The sequence below is a fragment of the Dermacentor albipictus genome, chromosome 3 (genome assembly GCF_038994185.2).
Source record: "Dermacentor albipictus isolate Rhodes 1998 colony chromosome 3, USDA_Dalb.pri_finalv2, whole genome shotgun sequence".
Classification (NCBI taxonomy): domain Eukaryota; kingdom Metazoa; phylum Arthropoda; class Arachnida; order Ixodida; family Ixodidae; genus Dermacentor; species Dermacentor albipictus.
Window position 1 is genome coordinate 166,644,478 of NC_091823.1, and position 25,772 is coordinate 166,670,249.

Sequence of the window (25,772 nt, forward strand, 5' to 3'; positions counted from 1 at the left end):
GTTGGAAAAGTAGACTCCGTTTCATTGTGTGGAAGAGTTTTTCTATCTAATATAAAATTTTTGTAAACACTAAACATATTCAGAAATCCTTTTCCGACTTATCTCAACACCTTTCTCAACAACAACATCTCAGCAACGTTGACCCCTTTACTGCAATGGAGTCATCCCACTTTCCCACTGTAGGCTGATGCATCGCTCATATACACTGGGAACATTTGATATAGCGGGAGTAATTAGAGAGTAGTGTCAGAAGTAGTTTCCCCAGAGCAGCTTAAACACCGCTGTGCGCGCTGTCGCGTGCTTACTACCTCAACGTACCGTAGGGAAAATACTGCTACAGGAGCCTTGAAATCCCAACCTCAACTCTTTTCATGGCTCAACAGAGGCTATATATATATATATATATATATATATATATATATATTGTTACAAGCACGGGGAAAAGGGGTTTATTCAGGCGTGCGAGAGCAGGAACGGCAGGCTACGAACAACAGGAATGGCCGCTGCACAGTCTTCGTTCTCCTCTTCCCCTCTCTTCTTGATCCCCGCGTCCCTTTGACGCGCTTGGACGTAACATACCTCCCCTCGCAGACAAAGCCCCCTGGGCGAGTCAACTAGCTTGTCGTGGCGTGCATGATTTCAACCGTGCGACATGCGCGACGTGTGTCCTAGCAGAACGTCTACCAGTGTTCGTGAGGCGCGCGAGAGTATAGTTCACTTCGCTGACTTTGTCGATGACAACATACAGTCCATCGTAGTTTGCCAGCAGCTTTTGACACAAACCGCGCTTCCTTGTGGGAGTCCAAAGCCAAACGAGATCACCAGGGTTATATGTAACTGGCCGATGTCGTGCGTCGTAGCGGGCTTTGGAGTTTTCTTGTGATGCCAAAGTCCGAAGACGCGCAAGTCTCCGAGCCTCTTCAGCGAGGCACAGTGTATCGGCGACCGTAGGATTGTCGTGGTGGTAAAAAGGGAGTACAGTGTCGAGCGTATACCGGGGCGGCCGAGCAATATAGAAGAAAGAAGGGGCTGTAGCCGGTTGTCTCGTGCTTGGCGGTGTTATATGCGTAAGTAATAAACGGTAGAACTTCATCCCAATTCTTGTGATCGGACGCAACATACATGGAAAGCATATTTGTGATCGTTCGATTAGTGCGCTCAGTGAGGCCGTTCGTTTGCGGATGATATGGCGTCGAGTGCCTGAGGTGCGAGTGACACAAACGCGCAAGCTCTTCCACTATATCCGCCGTGAATTGACGTCCCCGGTCGCTTATGATAACACCAGGTGGTCCATGTCGTAGAACAATAGCGTGAAGTAAGAAAAGCGACACTTCCGTGGCAGTTGCTGATGGTATAGCCGCCGTCTCGCAATAGCGTGTGAAATAGTCGGCGCAGACAATTATCCAGCGGTTCCCCTTAGATGACTTTGGAAAAGGGCCTAACAGATCAATTCCAACTTGCCGAAAGGGTGAGCTGGAAGGCGGCACAGGTTGAAGGAGACCAGATGGGGCAGTGGTTGGGCGTTTCCGACGTTGGCACTGTATGCAGCTGGCGACATAAAACTCAACCGAATGTCGCATCCGGGGCCAGTAAAAGCGTTCTTGAATGCGATAAAGTGTGCGCACAGTGCCTAAGTGCCCAGAGGTAGGGTCATCGTGCATAGCCTGAAGGATTACTGGCCGGAGACGCTCAGGCACCACTAGAAGGAAGCGTGCACCCGTGCTTGAGTAGTTCCTTTTGTACAGGAGCCCGTCACGTACACAGTAGCTGCTTGTTGCACTTGAATGGGCTGAAGTAAAGAGTGGCTCCAATTTAGTGTCTGTCCGTTGTTCTGTTTTGAACGCATCGATATCTGGAAAAGCGGGTGTCACAGAAGCGACGAGATGATCAAAATCGTCTGCGTCGCAGTCCGTCGTGGCTAGCGGCATACGGGAAAGGCAGTCTGCGTCCGCGTGTTTTCGGCCACTCTTGTAGGAAACAGTGAAGTTATATTCCTGCAACCTCAAAGCCCAGCGCGCAAGGCGACCACAAGGGTCGCGAAGGTTCACGAGCCAGCACAGGGAATGGTGGTCTGTGACGACTTGGAATGGGCGTCCGTACAAGTACGAGCGAAATCGCTGAACCGCAAAGATTACAGCGAGGCATTCTTGCTCTGTCACCGTGTAATTCCGTTCAGGTTTGCTTAATGAGCGGCTTGCATAAGCAATCACGTGCTGACGGTCGTCATAGCGTTGGACCAATACGGCACCCAGACCAACGCCACTAGCATCTGTGTGGATTTCTGTCGGCGCAGTAGGATTGAAGTGGCGAAGGATAGGTCGAGAGGTTAACAGGAACTTCAGCTGACGAAATGCAGAATCGCACTCGGGTGTCCACTCAACCGTGCGTCTTTATGTAGGAGATTTGTCAGAGGATAAGCGACGTCAGCAAAACCAGGAATACATCGGCAAAAGTAAGAGCAAAGACCCAGAAAACTACGAAGTTGCTTCACTGACTGCGGTGCACTGAATGCCTCGACAGCTGCCGTCTTGAGGGGATCAGGCCGGATACCGTCTTTGTCAACAAGATGACCCAGCACAAGGGTTTGACGGTCACCAAATTTACATTTCTTTGAGTTCAGAACCAGGCCGGCGTTTTTGATGCAGTCGAGGACAATATCCAGGCGCGTATTGTGCTCATTGAATGTGCGCCCGAATATAACAACGTCGTCAAGATAGCACATACAGATGTTCCATTTTAACCCACGCAGAATGGTGTCCATGAACCTTTCAAAGGTTGCTGGAGCGTTGCACAACCCAAATGGCATCACATTGAATTCGAATAATCCATCCGGGGTTATGAAGGCTGTTTTCTCTCTGTCTGTCGGGTGTATCGGGATTTGCCAATATCCTGAGCGCAGGTCCACTGAAGAAAAATAAGAGGCCGAATGAAGGCAATCGATTGCATCATCAATCCGGGGCAGCGGGTAGACATCCTTCTTAGTCACGGCGTTTGATCTTCGATAATCGACGCAAAATCTCCAGTTACCGTCTTTCTTTCTGACAAGTATGACCGGAGCTGCCCAAGGACTCGAGGACTCTTGTATTATTCCATTTTTCATCATGTCACTCACTTGTTCCCCGATTATCTTGCGCTCGTTAGGCGACACGCGATAAGGCTTTTGCCTGATCGGGCGCGCAGATCCCGTATCGATAGTATGGCGCGTTCGTGACTCGGGAATCGAGAACGCTTTGTCCGGCTGCGCAAAGTCAAACACTGACAGATGCTTAGAAAGCGTATCCACCAAGGTATGGCGCTCCCTTGTGCTGAGCGACTTGTTTATCATAGACAGAAGCTTTTTGTCTGAGACTTGGCGAAGGTCAGCAGGTTCACACGGCGAGTCTGTTAGTACGGCTACGGACGAAGACGTGTATTCTGTAAAGTAGGCGAGTTTCAAGCCGTCTGGAAGCAGGACGGGTTCTGCCGAGCAGTTGGCCGTCCACAAGCCAGCACGCCCGTTGCCGATGGATACCACACAATGAGGGACAAAAACGTTCTTCTTCACACAATTTAGATGCATTGGCTCTACGGAGGCATCGAAACTGTCTGGAACTGAACCGCGACATACAACCGGCACGCACACCGAGGTGGACGCAGGCACAACAGTATCTGCAGACACACAAAGTTCACCTTGACTGCAAGTCTCCTCTAAGAGCCCGGACGAAACACGGCCATCGACGCAAACTTTCCCCGTGCGACAATCAACAGTCGCACCACACCGCCGCAAAAAGTCGATGCCCGAAATCACTTCGTGCGTCGATCGGGGAATAACTACAAACTCCGTCGCGAAAACTCCACCAGCCAGGGACACTTCAGCAGTGCACACACAAACAGGGCGCAACGACTCGCCGCTCACTCCACAAAACGTTGCAGCCTGGTCCCACGGAAATACAACTTTGCGCCCCAACTGACCTTTAAAACCGAGACTCATTACGGATACAGTTGCACCGGTATCCACTAAAGCCATTGTAGGAACACCATCCACAAGTACATGCACTTTGTTCTTAATCATAGCAACTGCAGGGGGCATTTCTGTCGATAGCACGTGTCGAGCGACCTCACCCCCATCGGCCGCGCTAGCTAGTTTTCCGGTTGTGAAGGCGAGGCTGAGCGGCGCACTGGCGATGGAGATTGACGTAAACGCGGTGCACGAGAAGTTGGCGGTGGCGTCAAACTCCTGTCAGATGCCGGCGAGCGGCTCCGGAAGCTTCTCTGCCAGTAATCGTTGCCAGGAGGGACGCCAGCTGACCAAGAGGTGGTGCATGGCCGTTGAGTTGTCCTCGTAGGAGGTGTGGTCCTTGTTGAATACCCCCGATCGACGATTCCACGTTGTTGGGCGACGATTGCAAAATCTCGCTATGTGGCCCGCGACACCGCATTGGAAACACACCGGCAGATGCCGCAAATTTCGATGTTCTTGCACGTAGTCACGCATGTTGCTGTCGACTGCATAGCCAGCAGGTGGGTCCCATTCATCATGGCCAGGCATCGGCCGCCCGGAGGCGTGCGTGCGGCGAGGGCGTTGGTCGTAGTCATGATCTTGATAGCTCAGGGTCCCTCTCGTTTGTGGGGTAGACCTATACTCGACGGTCGCTGAGTGAACCGTGGGTTGCCATGCGGTCGAAACGGCCGTGTTTCGCATCTCGTGTGGTAAGTACGCACCAGCGATGCCGGGTGTGCAACGGTACATCTCTTCCCGATGGAGCAACTCTTCGCGAACAATCTGCCGTATTGTTGATGGAAGGTCAACACACGAACTCGGGTCTACACTTGCCACCGTTGTGACATTAGCCAGGCGACCAAACTTCGGTATTATCGGTCGCATCTTCAGCGTCTCAAAGGTCCTGCAGTGGCGAATGACGTCAGACACGGAATCCAAGCTGTCTTTGCCGATCAAAAAATTGTAGACGTCTTCGGCTATCCCTTTCAACAAATGTCCAACTTTGTCCTCTTCAGACATTTGAGAGTTCACTATTTTGCACAGTTTCAGCACTTCTTCGATATAAGTCATACAGGTCTCGCCGGGAATCTGAGCTCTTTGCGAAAGCGTCTGCTCGGCGCGTTTCTTTTTTGCGCTAGAGTCTCCAAAACACGCTCTGAGCTGCTCTACGAAAAGCTCCCATGAAGTGAGCGTGTCTTCGTGATTCTCATACCAGACGAGTGCTGTGTCGGTAAGGGAAAACACAACACTTGACAACTGTGCGGTCGAGTTCCAACCATGAGATCGGCTCACCCTTTGGTAGTTTGTGAGCCACTCGTCGACATCTTCTCCGGCTTTTGCTTCGAAAGTGAGTGGCACCCGGTAGTGTTGCACGGAACGCCAGGTGCTGGCCTTGAAGCCGCGTCAGAACCTTCGGGAATCTGGCAGGCGTATTCAGTTATGTCAGGTGATGGTGGCGGAAGTCCGGCAAGTCGGCGGCTTCGGCGAAGTTGTAGCAGCGTAGGCTCCGTGGTTACGAGGTGTACCCCGCACCTCCACCAATTTGTTACAAGCACGGGGAAAAGGGGTTTATTCAGACGTGCGAGAGCAGGAACGGCAGGCTACGAACAACAGGAATGGCCGCTGCACAGTCTTCGTTCTCCTCTTCCCCTCTCTTCTTGATCCCCGCATCCCTTTGACGCGCTTGGACGTAACAATATATATATATATAAAAACGAGAAGAAAGGGGGTTAACCGAGGGGCCCATACTAGGACACCTAAATACCCAAGAAAGTGGATGGGAAAACGGCGCCGCGGTAGCTCCATTGGTAGAGCATCGCACGCGAAATGCGAAGGTTGTGGGTTCGGTTCCCATCTGCGGCAAGTTGTTTTTGCATCCACTTTAATTTCCATTAATTTATCGTTTCTTTATTTCATTTATTAAGCATGTCCTTGGTTGTCTTGGTTGTCCTTGGTGTCAGTGTTTGTTGGCTTCTTATGATATATATATATATATATATATATATATATATATATATATATATATATATATATATATATATATATATATATATATATATATATATATATATACACACACACACACACTGTTTTAGGCACTTTGTTTACGATCACAAGAACGATGAGCTCGGAATGCTTTACGAAGGTGATTTCTATATTATATTTAGAAATGACCATACAGGGGTCTAGCATTAGCAATATTGGGGGCGAGGACTTACAGAGTCGCCATCTGTCGGAAGCGCCTCCGTTACGTAGTATGAGGGATCACGTGGCGCGCTCCTCATAGGTTTGGCTTACGGCGCTCAGTAAAAACACAGCGCGGCAGCCCTCCTGGACATTTCTGTAAGTACTCTCAAAACGAGGGAAGTTTCTTACTGCTGAAATAATAATCTTGGGCAAACTGAAAGCACAGAATCGTTTATAGACTTATCTGTTTACCGAATACGTACATTGGACGCCACTGCGCGTGATCACCGCGATGTAGTCTCCCAAACCGGTTTCCGGCGTGAAAGGTAGGCGAACGCTGAGAGCAAACTATGTGAAATATGTTCTTATAGTGGGTTGTCTGTACGTCTGCGCACAATGTTTCGCTTTCGCTGCAAGCGCGTTGTCGCACAGTGCCGTGAGCTTTAGGTCGCAGAATATGAGCATTTGACAGTACACAAGCGAGCATTGTTGAGTGGATGCTATCTAGACCTGTTCAAAAATAATTTCGTTATAGAGGCTACAACGCCTACAGCGACTGTGATGTGCCGTCGCGATGATTCAATCTTAATTTTGCTTTTCTAAATTCTTGAACGTTTCAATATTATTTCTCAAGTTGCGTCGCACTTAATGTTTACCGCTATTCTGCAGCGTGCAATTTCCCGCTGCGTCTGTATCGTAATCCAGTGCGTTAATTCATAACGCAAACACGACCATATGCCATGCTTATTTTAGTGTGCTTCTTACCGCACCTTTCCATTCCACTGACTTGCTGTATAGCACCAACAGGTTCATAGACCAAACCGTTATGACATTAGCCGGGCAGCGAGCGCGGGCGAGCGTCTCAGTGGGCATTTTCTGCTACTCACCGAAAATCGCAGTTCCGAAGCCGTAGCAGAAATCTTCCTCGCGTCTGTGCTTGCTGCATACCCGAGTTGTAGCCGATGGCTTTACGCAGCTCCTTGCCCTGTGGCTACGTGTGAATAAGGCGGACGCCAGGTTCGGTTGCGTACATCCGACACAGCGGCACCGATCAGTAGCCTACCATGCTGCACGCTTCCATTACTTATTATAATGCTTTCAAATGATGTCAAGCAGATACCAGGCGGGAAAGCCTCACCATTTAATCGGAACCGTAGCGCAGGTGGGACCTTAAACTTTCGTTTTCAGCTCGCTTCAGCGCTTCGGAAGCAGCCGACACGGCCGCTGTGTCCACGTGATCCCTCATGCCACGTCACGCCGACGGTGGCGCCAGCTTTTCTAGTGGTGGAGCTCGACCCCAATAGGCTAACGTTTTCCGTTTGAAGTGTTGCAACGAACGAAACATTTTCGTAACAGTTGCAATTTCTACGCTTTCGGGATTTTATTACGAAATAATTATGTAGTGGAGCTGCGTATTTTTTCTTCAATTTAAGAGAAATCCTATGGAAATATGTAAGAAAAAGATTCAGCTTCGTTGCTTCACAATGTCACTAATTTAGGTGTCAGTGAGAAGTGCTTGTCGAAAAAGCAAATCTTTCTAATTAAAGAACTACTGTGCGCGCCATAAACTTACATTTGCTTAGACTAGTCGTAATAATGTATAATTAAAAATATTGGCCGAGCACAATGCTTTGGTTTTTGAGGAATCATTCTTAAAATTCGTAAAATTTGCAGGTTGCGAAAATGATCTTCTCCATTTTTATTTGTATACAAGTTTCTAAAAAAAAAAATGCACGCTGCATCTCGTAAACCAAAGGCTTACGAGATGCAGCGTGCATTTTTTCTGCAGACATTTCATTTTTTTTTACAGGCGTCCTTTCTACACAGGCATTTTACCGCCCAATATAAAAATTTTGATGTAGTGAAGAAATAGTGGGGACCCCAAAGTCTGCCCTTATCTGAGCGCACCCGGGACGGAATAGCGTAAAGCTTTTCAAGACTATTTCGATTTCATTTCTGCAATCAGCCCTCCACGATCGCTTTATGGGACCACATCCATATCACCTGCCTGTCACACGGCTTCAGAAAAACCGCGAAATCTCCTCATCTGATACGACGTGTAGGTATTGATTATAGATGGTTAGACCAAAAAAAGAAAAGAAAAATAATGTTTTCCGATTCTTCACTTTATTTGCAGTTAGCCCTCCGCTCTTCCTCAAAAGTTATCTGGCTGCGCCCTATTCGCCTGTCCGTCACGCGACGTCACAAAACTACGACAACTCGCCATGTGAAAGTGACGTGCATGCATTAAAGATGCATTAATGAGCCGAACAAAAGTAAAGCTTTTTTTAAATATCTGGGACTTCCTCGTTCCGAAAGCAATAAATGTCTGCCGACCGATCACTTGGACACTGGCTACTCGGAGCTGCCGGGGTGCATGGATTTGCATGTAACATTTTTTTTTTTGCGTGACCGTGTAACGTTGTCGAGCCCTTTCGGCACGTTTGCGATAACGCTCTGCCAACACTTCTTCGCTGACGATCTGTTTGAGCGGCAGTTTTAACCTTCCGTTGTACGCTGCCCCGATTATCGATCAGCCACCGCAAGCTAAGCAAGGGGAAAGGAATGAATTGCCATTGGCCGGTAGCCTTCACAAATAGTATGTCTGGCATCCGGATTAGCCGGAATTCGCTCTTGCGGAGGGTCATAACGTAAGAGCTTTCTGTGAATACGGGCTAAGGGATCTTACTTGCTTCCAGATGTATTTCATGCCAGATCACCGGACTCAGTGGCCCAGTGTGGGTTCTGCCGCTGAACACCGCGTCTCTGGTTCGATTGCCGGCCACGGCGGCCAAATTTCAATGGTGCTGAATGAAAAAAAAGGTCACTCGCATTTGGACATTTAGGCGAGAGTTAGAGAAAAATGGATGCAAAGTTATTTAGGTGGGCAGTAAGGAATTCCAAGTGGTCAGCATGAATCCGCAGCCCTCCACCTTGTGGTGACTTTCATAACCCGTGTGCTGCTTTGCGGCTTCAATCTGATCAAACCATGAATCGACTCGTCATGCCATGGCATGGCATGGTGTATTGTTTCTATCTCTCTCTCTCTCTCCATATATATACATATAGACATATATATATATATATATATATATATATATATATATATATATATATATATATATATATATATATATATATATATATATATATATATATATCATATCGGTGAAACAGGACAGTCAATGAACGTCAGATTAAACGGGCATCGCACGGACACAGCTAAAAAGCTTCCCAAAGCCGTCGCCGAGCATGTCAACCAACCAGGTCATAACTTTGATGAACTTAAATTCTACATCGTACAGTCAGATTTCCGTTCTGAACGAGAAAGAAAATACAGAGAATCATACCTTATCCACAAGTTCAAGACATTGCAACCAAGAGGCATAAACGTTTCAAACGGAGCTTTAGAATTTTATTCGCTATGCTAAATTTCAAGCTATAGGCAACAACACGGAGTTTGGTCTCTTGGCGTAACCGTTTTTTTTTCTTTCCTTTCCTCCTTTTAGTTTTCAGCCGGCGTGTCAGACGCCGTTGACACGCCAGCTAACACGCGTGCGTTGACACGTGTTTGACAGACGGGGGGGGGGTGGTTGGGGAGGGGGGATGGCCCTGGTCATGGCCTTGTGCACAGCATTCCTTTATTCTCAATTCGACACTCTAGCACACCTTCCCTTGTTGCCGCACCGACCCGCCTTACACCCTCTCCCCTTAAGAAAAACCCCACCTATCAGGCGTGGCACCCCACGACTGGTGTGTTGCGCGTGTTGTGCCTGTATTAAAGAAAGGAAATCTATCGGAAATCAATAATTACCGCCCAATATCTCTCACCTCTATTCCTTGCGAACTAATGGAGCATATTATACTCAAACACCTTATCAGGTTTTTAGACACGAATGAAATAATTAGCAACAGGCAACATGGCTTCCGGCAACGTTTTTCCACTACTACACAACTAATTGATACCGTACATAATTTAACAAAAACTCTCGACAGTGGCGGTCAGGTAGATATAATTTTTATGGATTTCTCCAAGGCGTTTGGTAGGGTTCCTCACTCCAGATTAATAACCAAAATGAAAGAAATGGGTATCCCTTCCGATATCATCGCTTGGGCTATGCCATATTTACAAAATAGAAAACAATATGTGGAAATTAATGGCAACAGCTCCCTCTTCTTAGATGTTCATTCAGGTGTTCCTCAGGGCTCAGTCTTGGGGCCTGTTCTATTTAATATGTATATTAACGACCTGTGAGGTGTTCTGGAACTAAGCACGTCGGCCAGGATATTTGCCTATGACTACATTATCTTCAAAAGCATTCATTCTGTATCCGATCAACTTGTCCTGAATTCGAACTTGCAGCTCCTTGCAGACTGGTGCAATAAGTGGGATATGACAATTAATTATGACAAAACCGTTTATTTATGTGCTACGAATAAGATCAGCAAAATGAAATTTACGTATGGCATTGGGGACAACATAATTAGTCAAGTGGAAGAATACAGATACCTGGGCGTGACTTTAACATGTGATCTTAAATGGTCACCCCATATCTCCAACATCTGCTCCTCTGCAAGGAAAAAGCTAGGTTTCTTAAAACATAAATTAGGCAATTCTTCAAGCGTACTTAGACTTCAAGGAGTACAAATCATTTGTTAGACCTACTCTTGAATACGCCAGCATAGTATGGGACCCGCACACCACAACAACATAGATAAATTAGAAAAAATCCAGAGATTAGCAGTAAGGTTTATATATAACCGGTATAAGCGAAGGGACTCTCCGTCCACCATGTTATATCAGGCAGCCCTTGAGCCATTGGCTGGAAGAAGAAAGGCTACCCATCTGCGCTTTCATCACTCCTTGTATTTTCAGAAACTAGGTATTCAGCCACAGGACTACTTCAAAAGGGACACAACCAGACCCTCACGACATAAACATAGTCATAGCATCAAGCCAATGTTTGCCCGCACAAATTTCTTCAAACTTTCATTTTTCCCGGAAACAATGTCCGACTGGAATTCCCTGCTTCATGACCCACCTCTCCTTTCTTCAACTTTTTAAGAGCCTGTATGTGTATGTATGTATATGCATGGTTAGAAATGATGATTACTTATTAGCTGTGCATAGTGTGCTTCTTTGTCTATGTACCTGTGTTTGGGGCATGTACCCTCACAAAGTGTATTTGCTTTGTAACCTTGTTTAGTTTTGTTATATTTTCTGGATGTAAATTGTAACTTCACCATTGTTGCTGATCCTAAGGCATAGTGCTTACTAACAAATGTATGTACCCTCTCCTGCTTGGACCAATCCGGTCTGCCGTATTCTGTAAATAAATAAAATAAATACATGTAATGTGGCGAGGAAAGCATTGTCACTTTGAAGAAGACAAGTCCACTTGTCGAAACAGTGGCTCCTGCTTTCGCCTTGTTCTCGTTTTGATCACCTCATCTACAGGCATTCGATGGCATTTAGGGCAATGCGTCTGACGTAGAAGGCGTTTGTAAGTGTGACCTTGATTCCCCGGCGTGAGGCAGCGGTTCCTCCAAGGGAAGGGTGAACGGGCTTTCCTTGGAACTTGAGGCTGGTTCTGCGCGCACAGAAATCCCCATAGATGAGGCACTGGAGATGCCTAGCGCCCTCTTGCAATGGACGTCTGCTCGGCATTGCGTAACGGAATGGGCAACGCTGCTAAAAAATCAAATTTTTTGAACGAACACAGGTATCAATCTGGATTTGATCAATATTTCAAAAAAAAAGACCCGTTTGGAAACGTCCTTGGAAAATTTGAGCTTCATGGTAATACCGTATAGGTTCCTGAGCACTTTGATCAATTGAGTGAGACCTCATAACAATAATCTAACTGCGCCGAAACCTAGAGCCTGTGATTGTAGTGCCTGAGCGAGCACTTCGGAATAGAGGGACACAAGGTTTCAGCCTAGCTCGTCATGATTGTGCTCTTCACATTGCTTTTCATTACGTTTATCACGAAATATTTCGTGAAGCCGGATGCCCTGACGAATGCGAGGCTTCGCTTCTGTTACACAAACACGTGTCCTCAGCTTTGTCAAAAAATAATCAAGTGAGTGATTTCTTGTTAATCGTCGCTTTCGCCGTCAGCGACCACTGGAGACTGAAGCTACACATGCTAATCCTGAACAGTCGTACGTTGCCACATGACAAGGAAATTACTTTTACTGGTATGATCAGGATAATGAAATTTTTACCGACCTTTGCTTGTTCGCAGATTTTATTTCATATTACATTTTTTTATTGTATTGTGCCCTCCGATATTACAAGACTTGTGATATGTGTCTCGTAGTCGGTTGTGCCGTTTCGCTTCAGTCCAAATAAGCGGCGAGCTTAGAACAGCGCTTTTCAGGTTGCACCGTGTCATCGTGCGCGTGCCGGTGCTCCGGGGATGCTTTCGCCGTTCCCACACCTTTAAATCTTTGGTGTTCGGTCTTGCTGTACCACTGGGCCTCCTCGACACATTACTCTTACGTGGTCGGTAAAAAAAAAATCTACTTATTGTTAGCGCTTATGGACCAGAAGGAGAAGCGGCCCCTCTCCGCCCTCTGACATCGAAATGAGATCTTCACTTTCTGAGACAGTGCGAAAATTTCCGGGTGTCATTTCATTATTCTGCTAACAATCAGTCATAGAAAAGAGGGAAAAATAAAGAACTGGAATTCATTTTGCGCTGAGGAGGGGTTCTCATACATTTATATGTGTTAAAACCAGAAAATAATAATACTGTTACGTGTGGAAAGACACAGAATAAAGAGGCTATATGCAGGTTATTTACACTGGAGCTGGCAGATCGCCAGGCCGACACTCGCTCGCGGCAAAAGGCACAGACACACTTCGTCGTCGTGCTCGCGGCGGCTCGTACCTTCAGCATCACTCGATGATATTGTAATTTATTTATTTATTTATTTATACATACTGCAGCCAGTTAGGGCTATGGCAGGAGTGGGTTTACATGCGAAGAAAACTGATTATGATATGGAGAAACAAGAACATAGAAATATACAGATGTGACGGAACTATACATCAGCAATAGCATTTAAAAATTGAGAAATGGGTAACAAACGAACTTCGGCAGGTAACTAATTCCACTGTTCAATCATGCGGGGAAAAAAACTGTATTTGAAAGTGTTAGTGCGTGGATGGAGTGGTCTGATATTAGAGGCATGATAAGCTCTAGTTGAAGTCGGGCAAGCAGGCATTAAAAGGGAGGGATCTGATAGGTGACAAAGAGAGTTCTTATAAGAATAGAAAATCTTCAGAGATTCTATGTGCCGCCGCCTAGAAAGAAACTGGAGGCTTAATTCCGTAAGAGCAGCTGACGGTGAAAAGTCTCGGTCGAAGCGACGGTAAACCAAACGAATAGCCTTCCTCTGGACAGACTCAATACAATTAATTTCACATTGTTTATATGGGCTCCATACGGAAGAAGCATATTCTAAAATTGGGCGAATCAGTGTTTTATATGCTACTAATTTAGTGTCCCTCGGAGCAGGAGACAACGTCCGGCGGATGTAACCAAGTTTTTTTAACGCTTTACTACAAATGTAATCGGTATGTTTAGACCAAGACAAGGTGGGTGTAAAAATGACGCCTAACTATTTTTATTGAAAAACCCGTGTTAGTGGTACACCGTTGCATATATAATCATAACATACGGGCATGTGTCTGTGAGTAAAAGACATCAGAAAAGTTTTATCAAAATTTATGCTCATTTTCCAAGTAGCACACCAGTCACAAAATGAAACAAAGGAATCTTTAAGGCGCTGATGATCAGCGAGTGAGTCAACTGGGCTGTACATAACACAATCATCTGCATAGAGGCGTATTTTTGAAGTAACGTGGTTTGGAAGGTCGTTAATGAACAATAAGAATAGTAGAGGGCCAAGTACGGATCCCTGTAGGACTCCTGAGGTGACGTCGACTACCGACGAATCCGCAGAATCATAGCACACGAATTGGGAACGCAAAGAAAGGAAACTGGAAATCCAAGAGACTAACTGAGGGTTATTTAGAATATTATGGAGTTTCAAAAGCAATTTAGAATGTAGTACAGTGTCAAAAGCTTTGCTAAGGTCAATGAAAATGGTGTCAATCTGATTACCTAAGTCGATGTAATGGGAAAGGTCATGAGTGAACTCCGTAAGTTGTGTTACAGTACTAAAACCGCGTCTGAAGCCGTGCTGAAAGCTGTTCAATAGGTTATTATCTTCAAGGAACAGTATTATATGCTTATAGATTATGTGTTCTAGTATTTTACATGAGGTTGCAGTTAAAGAAATGGGCCTATAGTTAGATGAAAGCTGCCTGTCACCAGATTTATACAAAGGTAGTACTTTAGCTCTTTTCCAGGAAGAAGGCACAACGCCACTATTAAAGGACTTCTGACATATAATAAACAGATATTTAGATGTCCATAGCGAGAATCATACTAAAAAGGAATTCGGAATTCCATCAGGGCCGGCTGGCTTTTTAGTATCTAAGTTTAGTATGAGATTCAAAACACCTTCTAGGTTAATGTTGATATCATCAATTGCATATGAATCGTTAGTTGCAAATGTTGAATGACTGGAATCATCCGAGGCGAATACTGACTGAAAATATGTATTAAATGCTTCTGAAATCTCTAATGGATCGTTAACAACACTGTTGTTGATTTTAAAAGATGTGGAAGAAGAAGAGCCAGGAGATATGAAAGACCAGAATTTACGGGGGTTAGACTTGAGCAGTTTCGGCAACTGAACATATGATAGAAGAAATTTTTGGCCGAGATGGTTTTTTTCTGAAGTTCATTTTTTACCTGAGCGTACAAAACGCATGCCTCAGGATTATTCGAGCGTTTAGTGCGAAGTCTACCAGCACGTCGCGATAAGTGCAGCAGTTCTCGGTTCATCCAGGGAAGGTTAATGTTTTTTTCTTAGTTTTCAAAGGAACGAATCGATATATACATGATTTTACTATGCTTTCAAAACACGCCACGAGCGCATCAACGTCACTAGATAGTCCAAGTGCCAAAAATGCATCGAAATTATTGGATAGTTCATCCGTGATACGGACGTCATCAGCTCTGGAAAAGTCTCGAAACGTGGACAGCGTAAAGCTTTGGTTATGGATTGGCCGGTTTACAGATAGAAAAACAGCATTGTGATCCGAGATACCATCAATTATTTCGTACTTGTAACCCGTCTTGGCAAAATCAGTGCTTAGAAAAATCAAATCCAGTACTGCGTCACCACGGGTGGGACTGTGAACGACCTGCTTTAAGCCAAGAGATAACGATAATTCAACAAATTTCCTGTTTATTGCATTACCATGATCAAAAAATGAGAGAGACGTCCAGTCGATTCCGTGAGCATTAAAATCACCCAGTAAGACGAAATTTGAGGAAACTAAATTCTCTTGCAGTAAAAGTTGGTCCAGGTTGTCAAGAGTTTCCAACGAACTATTAGAGGGACGATAGAAAACGCATACGTTTAAGAATTGTTTACCGTAGTAAAGTCTGCAGCAGACTGATTCTATTTCTAGCGGAGAGAAGAGAACTTTGAATTGAAATCGGAGCGAAAAAGCAATGCAACTCCACCACCTCTTTGATTATGATGATCATTTCGCACGGTGACGTAACCTGGTGGTGTAAACTCCGAGTCATGAATACCCGCATGTAGCCAAGTTTCGGTGATACCAATAATGTCAGGTGAATAGGACAAAACAAGCGCAAGAAAAATGGGAAATTTATTAGCTATACTTCTAGCGTTGATGTTCATAATGGTAAGGTCTCTTTGGGCTGTTGAAGTTCAAGCTGTTGCTGACTGTGATGCGGGACCTGTTGTCTTAGAAAAGTTGCGACGATTAGAGATTTTTACAAGGGAGTCGGTGGAATCTCACCAGTTATACCGAATGTTGTCAATGAAAATATGGTAAAACCTAATCTTAACAGAAGACCCATTGTTGCGGTGCTGACTGGACGCCTCCCATAGTTTCTTCCGAATTCCACGAACTCTGGGTGAAAAGTCATCAGAAAGCCTAAGTCCGGAATCCGTAAGCTTAAAACCATTCTTCAGCAAAGTAAGCTTGTCATTAAAATCAAGCATTTTCAAAATTACCGGGCGTGGATGGTTTTCACGAGCTCTTCCCAAACGATGGAGGCGTTCGATGCGAGGACATTGAATACCAAGACTCTGTTGAAATAATTCAGATATTTTAGAAAGAAGGGAATCATGAGTTTCATCAACAGTTTCCAATAAGCCATGTAAAATAATGTTGTTCCGCCTAGACCGATTTTCTAGATCTTCATTCTTTCCAGTCAACTCAGAGACTGAACGCTTCAGTGCACTTATTTCGTTATGTAATTGACCATGGTCAGGCCGTGAAGCAGGGATGGCCAATGCCTTTTCAACAGCGGAAATGCGCAATTCAGGTGCCTCGAAGCGCATACCAACAGAACTTTTTATCTGTGCAATGTCGCGAGCCATGTTGTTATTGTTAGTCAATATTTCAGTCAAAAGTTGTACAAGCATAGGATTATCAGAGTTCGACAATGCTTCCTCAACCACCGGCTCTCCAGTAGGATTAGAAGCCCTCGGCGAATTAGTAGAGCGGCTTGAATAGCCCAAAGAAGCGCGACCCTTTTTAGTAGATTTAGTCGACCGGGTTCCCGTAGTAGGTCCAGGGTTAAGCTCGATATCACCACTCAAGAGAAGGCGGTTGAGGGCCGTCAACATAACAGAGCATACATCATGAAAAAAAAGTGGCTGTAGGCAGCACAGCAACAGCAGAAAACGATCGTCGGACTTTAAACAATGAGCATTTTTGCGGTAAAATACATGCATAAGCAACGAACAGCATTTAGGCGGCATTCCGTAGCTGTTGCCAAGCTGCCCACTGATGAGGAGAACCGCACACAGGGCTTTTAAACCCCTGCCTGATGATGTCGCTGAGCTGGGAGGGTTGATGATTGGTTTGTCAGGAATGGCAACGTTGAGGGCGGTGTCTAGCGGCAGTGATGAGCGGATCGATGGCCGGCACCCAAGACACACGTAGGCGATAGTGCAGACCTGCGCAGCTTCCTCGATCTCAGCCACGTGCAATTGCACCGGTGATGGTGCAGTCAGCCGCGTGAAGGCAGCAGCAGGGACGACGGTTCTGAGGAAAAGACTGGCAAACTGCATAAGCAAGAAACAGCATTTAGGCGGCATTCCGTAGCTGTTGCCAAGCTGCCCACACCATAATACAGATGCTCGGAAGAAGTAAGAATATCGATAAATATGGGAGTCAAATGGAACGGAATGTAACGTACTACCGATGTAAGGCATCAACATCAAAAGTCGGAACTGTGCGTACTACCGAAGTCAAAATATAGTCATAACATATTATGGGCTTGAACAAACACGTAAAGACGTTGCGAGTGTCACATGACAATGAAGAACGGCGTAATATAAGCTTGTCGTAAATGTACCGAGGCACTGTGTATGTTCGTCTTTGGGAGGAATCAAAAAAGCTTTTCAAGAAACAAAATCTCTTAAGGTCGGAGAAAAATTTATCTCAGCGACAGGCTCCTGTTCTGTTGATAGCATTGCCAGACCCACTAATCTATTTTGTGATATTGCGGAGCGGATGTAGTTTTTATGGTGTTCAGCTTTGAGCCCATTCTTTCTCCAGGCACGACTGTGATTGACTTAAGAGAATGTGTATTCTGGGGGTGACATTTGGAGCGAAGTAATATTTCAAGAGGCAGTCAAGTACTTCTGTGTAGAGATGCCTTTTTTTAAAGATTCCCGAAAGCGCTGTGAACTCGTCGCAAAGATCAAGCCCATTATTCTCACTTCGCCTATTTTCACAAGTTAGGAGTGCTTTCACGTTCAAACAGGATGACAAGGATGCCTCTCGGAGAACGCTATCCGGCTCCTTGAAATCGTACAAGAAATAGAAGCATTTATTGTGTTCTTCTATCTGGTCAAATCTAACTGACGCAGAGTTAATTGTCATGTCCAAAATTGGGTTGAAAAAGCCTATTGCAGAATTTTGGCTTCAAGCCAACTACTGGCTCATCAGAAGAACTTCAGTTTGGCCTAGTTGGTATTTACTGCAAATCATATTGACCGCAAAAAAGACGGGGACAGCGGAAGGAAACACGTAAACAGCACGGGCGGTAACTCGGTCAACTGATGGGAGGCACGTCTAGTAGCCTTCAAATCCTTTTCCGCATGCCATTCTGTTGCTTTAGTAAAGCATATGATGCGAAGCCAATCGTTGAGCAGTCTAACTTGCCGCCACAACTCTGCGCGGGGAATTTTGCATAGGCGCTTGATGTGACCCCACGACGGAACGACACACCCGAACAGTGCACTCACTTCCAAAGGGATCAGGCCGCGCTTGATACAGAAGCCGATGAATCTTGCTCGGCAGGTAGTCGCCACGATGTAACTGATGAGGGATTCTTCGTTTGCGGACACGACGGACGAGGGAACACAGAAAGAGGGACCAACTGTACGAGATATATGCTTCAGAAGAACTTCAGTGTGGCCTAGTTGGTATTTACTGCAAATCATATTGGCCGCAAAAAAGACGGGGACAGAGGAAGGAAACACGTAAACAGCACGGGCGGTAACTCGGTCAACTGATGGGAGGCACGTCTAGCAGCCTTCAAATCCTTTTCCGCAGGCCCCTCTTTCTGTGTTCCCTCGTCCGTCGTGTCCCCAAACGAAGAATCCCTCATCAGTTACATCGTGGCGACTACCTGCCGAGCAAGATTCATTGGCTTCTGTATCAAGCGCGGCCTGATCCCTTTGGAAGTGAGTGCACTGTTCGGGTGTGTCGTTCCGTCGTGGGGTCACATCAAGCGCCTATGCAAAATTCTCCGCGCAGAGTTGTGGCGGCAAGTTAGACTGCTCAACGATTGGCTTCGCATCATATGCTTTACTAAAGCTACAGAATGGCATGCGGAAAAGGATTTGAAGGCTGCTAGACGTGCCTCCCATCAGTTGACCGAGTTACCGCCCGTGCTGTTTACGTGTTTCCTTCCTCTGTCCCCGTCTTTTTTGCGGTCAATATGATTTACTGGCTCATCGTTTCCTTCATACGCAAACATCCTCTGCCTTTTCCAAAAAGAAACAGAGGATGTGATAGGAAAAAAAATAGATCCGACTTCCAGCTTTTCAAAAGAACAATTGCCTCCCGCCAATTCAAATTCGCGTTCTAAAGTAACTTGGTAAAGAAATTTCTTTTTTGCAACATCCTAAACCAAATCACCACGGTGCACAAATATTTGTAATACTGCCCCGCTGTGGACACGCATGTTTCATAAGTATGTCTGTCTACACTGTCTATGACAGCGTCGTGTATTCTATCAATCTCATTCCTGAGAAGACATACTGCCACGGCTCCGCCAGACCATCATGTTGCTCACGGAGGCTTGGCAATGAGGTTGCCCGTGTAGCTGCGTAGGATAACCGACTGATCTAATATCCGACTGTAGCACGAAGCTTGCAGCTCTCGTTGGCGCTTGCGCCATAGTTTCCTCTACAGATTTTCCTAGAAAGCTCTGTAGTTGGAACTTGTTAGAATCTTTGCGGCACTTGTTTAATACAACCAGTCGAACAATGGGTTGCTCGAGGTATGACACCATATGGCTTCTGTAAGGAAGCTGAAATGTGTACTGTACGGTTGAACACGAAAAATGATCGCTGCTAAAGGGGAATTGACGCGACAGGACGGGATGGATCGCCTAGTCAACACGCATGCACATGGACGTGACTGAGCTGCAACGAGGCGTCCTGGAAGCAGCTCGACAGCGGCTGCGACATGATTCGTTGGCATTGAGCCACGTCTTGCTCGTCCGCAGACTGAACCAGCGCTCCCTTCCGCGGTGATAATGCAACTGAAGCTGTCGTGTTTCAGGACCACGTGTCTTACGAGGTGGAACAAACAAGGTGAACGGGGTGTATACAAATATAAAAACAAATTGAAATGCAAAATTAAGGTTCGATGTTGAGCTGAATATGGCGCTGACGCGACTCACTATGCAGGTAGACTGCCAGAAGAACCCCAATGACCCACTCCTACTGGGAGTTCGAAAGATCTTCGAGGAGGCCGAGAGTGCCGCGGTGTGCAACGCCATCCGGTTTCCGGTGTTGCGGCTCGTGATCTCCTCGCTGTACCGGCTGAGCGACTACTACAAAGTAATGCGCCGCATGACCGACAACCTGAGCCATGTCATCGAGCAGCGACGACGAGAGCGGAATGCGACCTCCACCGACATGCTCCAGCTGATGCTCGAGGCACAGAACGGGGCCGAGAGCTCGAGCAGCGATACTGGCAGGTGAGAAGACGGTACTTCTTTACGGAGATGCTATTTACGTCCGTCGTGAATCTCGGAGCGTCGCAGCAGGCCGCGTCGCTCTAGCGGAATAGAAAACACGGGAACCCCGGCCCTATTTCCTGTGTAGAGAGAAAGAGACAAATTTCTTCGCTGTGACCTGATGCGCTGCACTGGGGAAAGGGGACAAGAAGGAAAAGTAGGGATGATGAAAAGAAGGAAGTCCGCATACTCAAGTCCACCTCGTTGCAGCATCTAAAAAAATCACCGACGATTGCGATACTCCCTAATGTGAAATTTGAGCGCGGCTCTGTACGTGTTTTCATTTCGCGATAGATTGGCTGGCACGTTGCAAGTGGAGCGAAGTGTGGCGCGACTGCCTCGTTAATCGGGAGATCGCGAGAAGCGCGTTGTTGACGCATGTGCGCGAATTACAGCAGCCGCCATCGACAGACCTCCCAACCTACGCGTGCAACTCTGGCGCCATCTCGTAGCCATGTCTGGCGCGCCATCACGCCTTTCTTCTCATGCTTTCGCCAGGCCTTCGTCCTCCGCTTTCCGCCTCATCGTTCCGCTGCACCCTCCTCCTCCGTTTTCCTCCTCGCACTCTCTTCGCTATCGCAGTCTGCCATCCGCCAGTACGCTCCGCGTTCGATTTATCATCCTTCGCCGTGCTCGTTCACTCTGTTACGCCGACGCCAATGCTCGCCGCAGGCACGGGCGCCTAAAGCCTGTTTCACATGATGCGATTTTCGTCGCACCGGAAGTGCGATTTCGATCGTTTGCGGCGGAAATCGCAGTCGCACTGCCGACTCCCGATTTTCGGCTACGACCAACCGGTTGATCGCACAGCCGCACCGTCGCAGCGATCGCTGCGACTTTCCGTCGAAATTGAGCGGAGAGCTATTTCGCTGGTTTGTTTTGGGAAATGGCGTCTCCCTCAACAAGTGCAATGTGCATAGATGTGGATTACAAAATTCGGTACGTACGCGAAGGGAGAATAAAAAACTTGTACCGCAGATTCTATTCTCCCACATCCACGCGTGCGGTGACACGATACGCAGCAAATGAAGTGCATGTTCACGCTTGCTTCGTACACCTATGCGATTTGCCACGAGACGACATGGCCACTTGGGGTCTTCACAATTTTCTTTTGTTGAATAGCATACAAAATCGCGTGCACGGAGGAGCTTAAACAATTTTAACCTCGGCAAGGGCAAATGACAAGACAGCAAATTACCCGAGGTTTCAACGTTGTGCTGTACGCGGTACCTTTGCATTTTCTTGTCGGTTTTCAAGCGTGAATTTCCCGATGCACCTTGAAAGATTTTCTTACCCCATCTTTAAATTTGTCAGAGCAACAGTGTAGGAGGCTATCGTAATGAATTTTCTAAGATGGCATTAAATCCGTGGCGTCAATAAACAACGTCGTCAATTTGTTTTCGAAATTTACATGCACGTTAAGTTGCACCTATTCTCTGGAGATATTTTTGTTTCTTGCACAGAAACCAGTAAACATTGAATATATTGCGGACTTCGTATCCTTACTGCACCTGTATGAAAACTTGCTTTGAAAGGTAATTAACTCTACAGCTAGTAAATTAAGTAAATTATTCGTTTGCTATAGTGGCACGGTGAAAACGTGCCCTCCTGCACCGTCATGTAAAAATCGTGCAACAATGCGGAAAGCAGGCAAACAGCCTGTCCTTGTGGGGATAAAACAGTAGAAAACCACACGTTAAAAAAAAGCAAATTAAAACTGTGCAGTGAAGTCAGCCAGTTGCATCCCTTCCTGTGAAACTTTGAATCTTTTAAGTACAAGCAGTTCTTGCACGCTCACAGTAATCAAGTGTGCAGAAACATGCATGCCTTACAAGTTTCTAATAAGTTTGTGATCGCATATATTAGTGTGTACACCCATATAATTATATCTGCTGTGATTACTATCTTTATAAGTAAGGAAACACCATGCTACCTGCAAGAACATGTCACCTGGGGACTTTAGAACAAATTCCTGTATTTTAACTATACAGAATATGTGGTTTATTCAGTAAAGGACCACAAACTGCCTTTTTGCAATGACAAGCTTTTGCAAATTTCACTTACATACAGGAAAGAAAAAATCTATAGACAAAAATATTGTTCTTCAGCTTATTCACCTGCCACTGTGGCTATAGCATTCTGCTGCTAACACAAGCCGAGGGGTTGAATTGCCAGCCATGGAAGTCGCATTTCAGTGGGCGTCATAGGTAAAAAAAGCTTGTGCACTTAGATTTAGTTCATCACCTTTTATTGAACCCTTATACTTCCAAATACTACTGCATAGGGGGGCATGCTTATGCAAAATCTAACACCAATCGAAAGCAAAGGGCACAATTGTAAAACAACCATCCTTCGTGATAATTCGAGTGTGTAAACATTCATTGCACCAGTATACGTTGTTCAACAGCACTGCACAAACAAGCGTAATCAGGTACAGCAAGTACTCTGTCAGGAAGCTGGTTCTACAGATGTATAAATGTCAGGACATGAATGCTCATAATACGTCGCACACACAGTACGAAGATAACCTTTGTTAAGCGGCATTGTGAAATACCGCTTATGAAAGAATGAAGAGAGTGAAGAGGCTTTTAACAGCAGTACCTCATGCTACTCTAATAAGAGGAACGATTAGCAAAAGAATTTATGGTAGAGCACTTAAGTTAAACAGTAACTTTTTGAAAGACGATAAATTCCAGGTGAGAGTTGGAGGTACATTTGGCTCACCTGCACCAACAACACAGGCATACTACAAGAAGTACTACATCCTATGGTGTACGACAGTCTATGGGAAAGCTACCTTAGACAGAAATCAAGAATGAGGCAACAAGCTCTCGACAACACTGCAGACTTTCTTGGCCAGTCTGGCCTCTCGCTTTCTTATAAGTCAGCTTACATCGACGTCGGAAAAAAGACTAGCATCAAGAATTACTCCAGATTGCACGTTGTGCTCCACATAGCTGGACAAACATAACTGCAAGTCAACATCAACAAATCCTCAGCTAGTATAAGACCATGACGGCAGAGTCAGCGCGTAGATGAAACAATTGTGCCATGCCTGGACGCAAATTCTACACCTCGTGAAAAGAATAATGTTGAAATCATGGGGGGTGGACGAGTGGATACTACGGGAAATCGCAGATGCTGTGCTTGTGCCCAAGGTATTGTACGGTGTGAATTACCAGCAGCGCACAAAAAAGACAACTCATCGAATACAGGCATCGGGTAATAACAGGTCTTTCCGACTTTACCATGCTTGAAGACCTCTATGAGAAAGAGCAAATGAACAGGAACCTAGACAGAGTAGGGTTGCCGCCTGCAGCACAAATTCTTTGCCTCAAGAGCTCAGAACCTCGTCCCCAGATAGTATGCCAGCTAGCATATGAGATGCAAAGATGACTACCCCTCCGTTCACAAACAACCTCGGGAGCACCTGAACTTGAAACACAACAGGCCAATACCGTGCAATATGGGGGCACACAATTAGGCCAGGAGACTATATGCAAGTGCCATACACACAGAGGAGGTTGGTAATCATGAAGATGCAAGGAAACATCAGGAACATATAGTACACTGATATGGCAATAGCAGTGTAATACAGTGAAAGCTCGTTAATTCGAACTTCAATAATTCGAATTTATGGATAATTCGAACTGTACGATTTGGTTCGGCCAAGCTCCGCAGAAGTCTATGTATAAAAAAGTCCGTTAATTCGAACGCGAGAAGGTTCCCTCACGGATAATTCGAACTACGCTCACCTGGCACACGGCCAGAGAAAAGCGCCTACTGCCTACACACAAGGCTGTATTGCCTCCGAAACGGAGAGAACGGCGAGAGAAGGCAAAATCGGAAAAAAATCTAATCGACGCGGGGTCAGCCAGAAGGCAGTGGCGGCTGCCGCCTCTCCGTTCTACGTAACCTCCAAGACTTCTTGCCCGTTGCGAATCTTGGAGGCTTTGCAAATCTTGTACAGCTGCTAATGTTGTGCGGAGATGGCACGGCAAGCGCCAAAACACAGCGAATCAAGTACGTCGCAGCTGCGCTTGCAATCAAGAGCCAACGAATCAGGGCCTTCGCCCCCTTCACATGTTCAGCGTCTTTGTCTCGGCAGTCTTCATCGGTTATGCACCTCTGTTTTCAGCTTAGGAGGTATCGGCCGTCGTGAATCATTGTGATAGTGTTAAGCCTCGGCTAACGTTCGTTTCGGTGGACATCGGTGGTGTGGCACAGTCCGACCCAGAGCTTCGACTTGAAGATGGCGTGTGCCTGTGGCACACGCCATCATTTTCTGACACGCCAAAATTCTGACATGCCCTACTGCTTCCAAATCGCAGTGTACTGTTGCTCTCCTTCACTTTCGTTAATTCGAACTGAAGCGGCTTCCCCTTGCGGTTCGAATTAACGAGCTTTTACTGTAGTAGTATGACACTACATAAAATTAAACCCCATATAATTGAGTACCATTCCAGGTCATCCTACACCTAGAAAAGCTCAACTAAACGCAGTCAAAGCAGCACTTGTAGTGCTAATTACACCCAGCACAACACCCTGCACACCTGCATGGATTCACCAGAAACTGTCTGGGCCTGCACATCCCATGGGATTGTCAGGAAAATCAGGAGATTGACACGCGACTTGCAAGCACATGGCCAAGAATTAAATGACAGGATACATAGCTATGCAGATATTCCAGGACACAAGCGAGCTTATAAGCCCGACATAAGAACTCAAAACTGGACGAGTGGGTGTGTATTCATTATTAACTAATGCGCAAGATGGTGATGTGTGCGCGTCTATTGAAATACAACACTCACAATGACAGATCAAACTAAATAAATAAATACAGAAATAGAAACGGAACGCCGGTCATTAATTTTACGCGAGGAACTTCTTCCTGGATGGTTACTCCATTTCCGCGAGTTTGCATAGCCGTCCGGATGTTCAGCGCACTCACTACGTCTAGGTAGTGTTGTTGTTCTTCACTGTATAAATAGTGAAATGTTCGCAGCGGTTGAAGTACAAATGCTTTCACAGTTCAAGTGGTGCAAAAGTAGACATTGCGCACGACTAGAGTTTGAATTGATGACTTCTGCTAGGAAACACACTGCTGTGCTTCAAGGAAACAGCTTTGTTTGCGTTTTATAGAGCATTTTGTTTCTTCCGTCGTGTTGTCCGTCGTCCAGCGCAATGAAGACGGGCTGTATTTCTGAAATGGCCTCAGGTGG

At 46.0% G+C, this 25,772-nt stretch overlaps 1 protein-coding gene across 2 annotated transcripts in view; it reads left to right on the forward strand.

Annotated features, from left to right (window-relative positions):
• The window catches only part of LOC139057651 (cytochrome P450 3A8-like), a 90,138-nt gene that overhangs the window by 39,138 nt on the left and 25,228 nt on the right, over positions 1-25,772 (forward strand). For both annotated transcript variants that reach the window (XM_070536260.1, XM_070536261.1), the window contains one exon: positions 20,219-20,511. In XM_070536260.1, the coding sequence (XP_070392361.1) occupies positions 20,219-20,511 (293 nt within the window). The remainder of the gene's footprint in view (positions 1-20,218; positions 20,512-25,772) is intronic.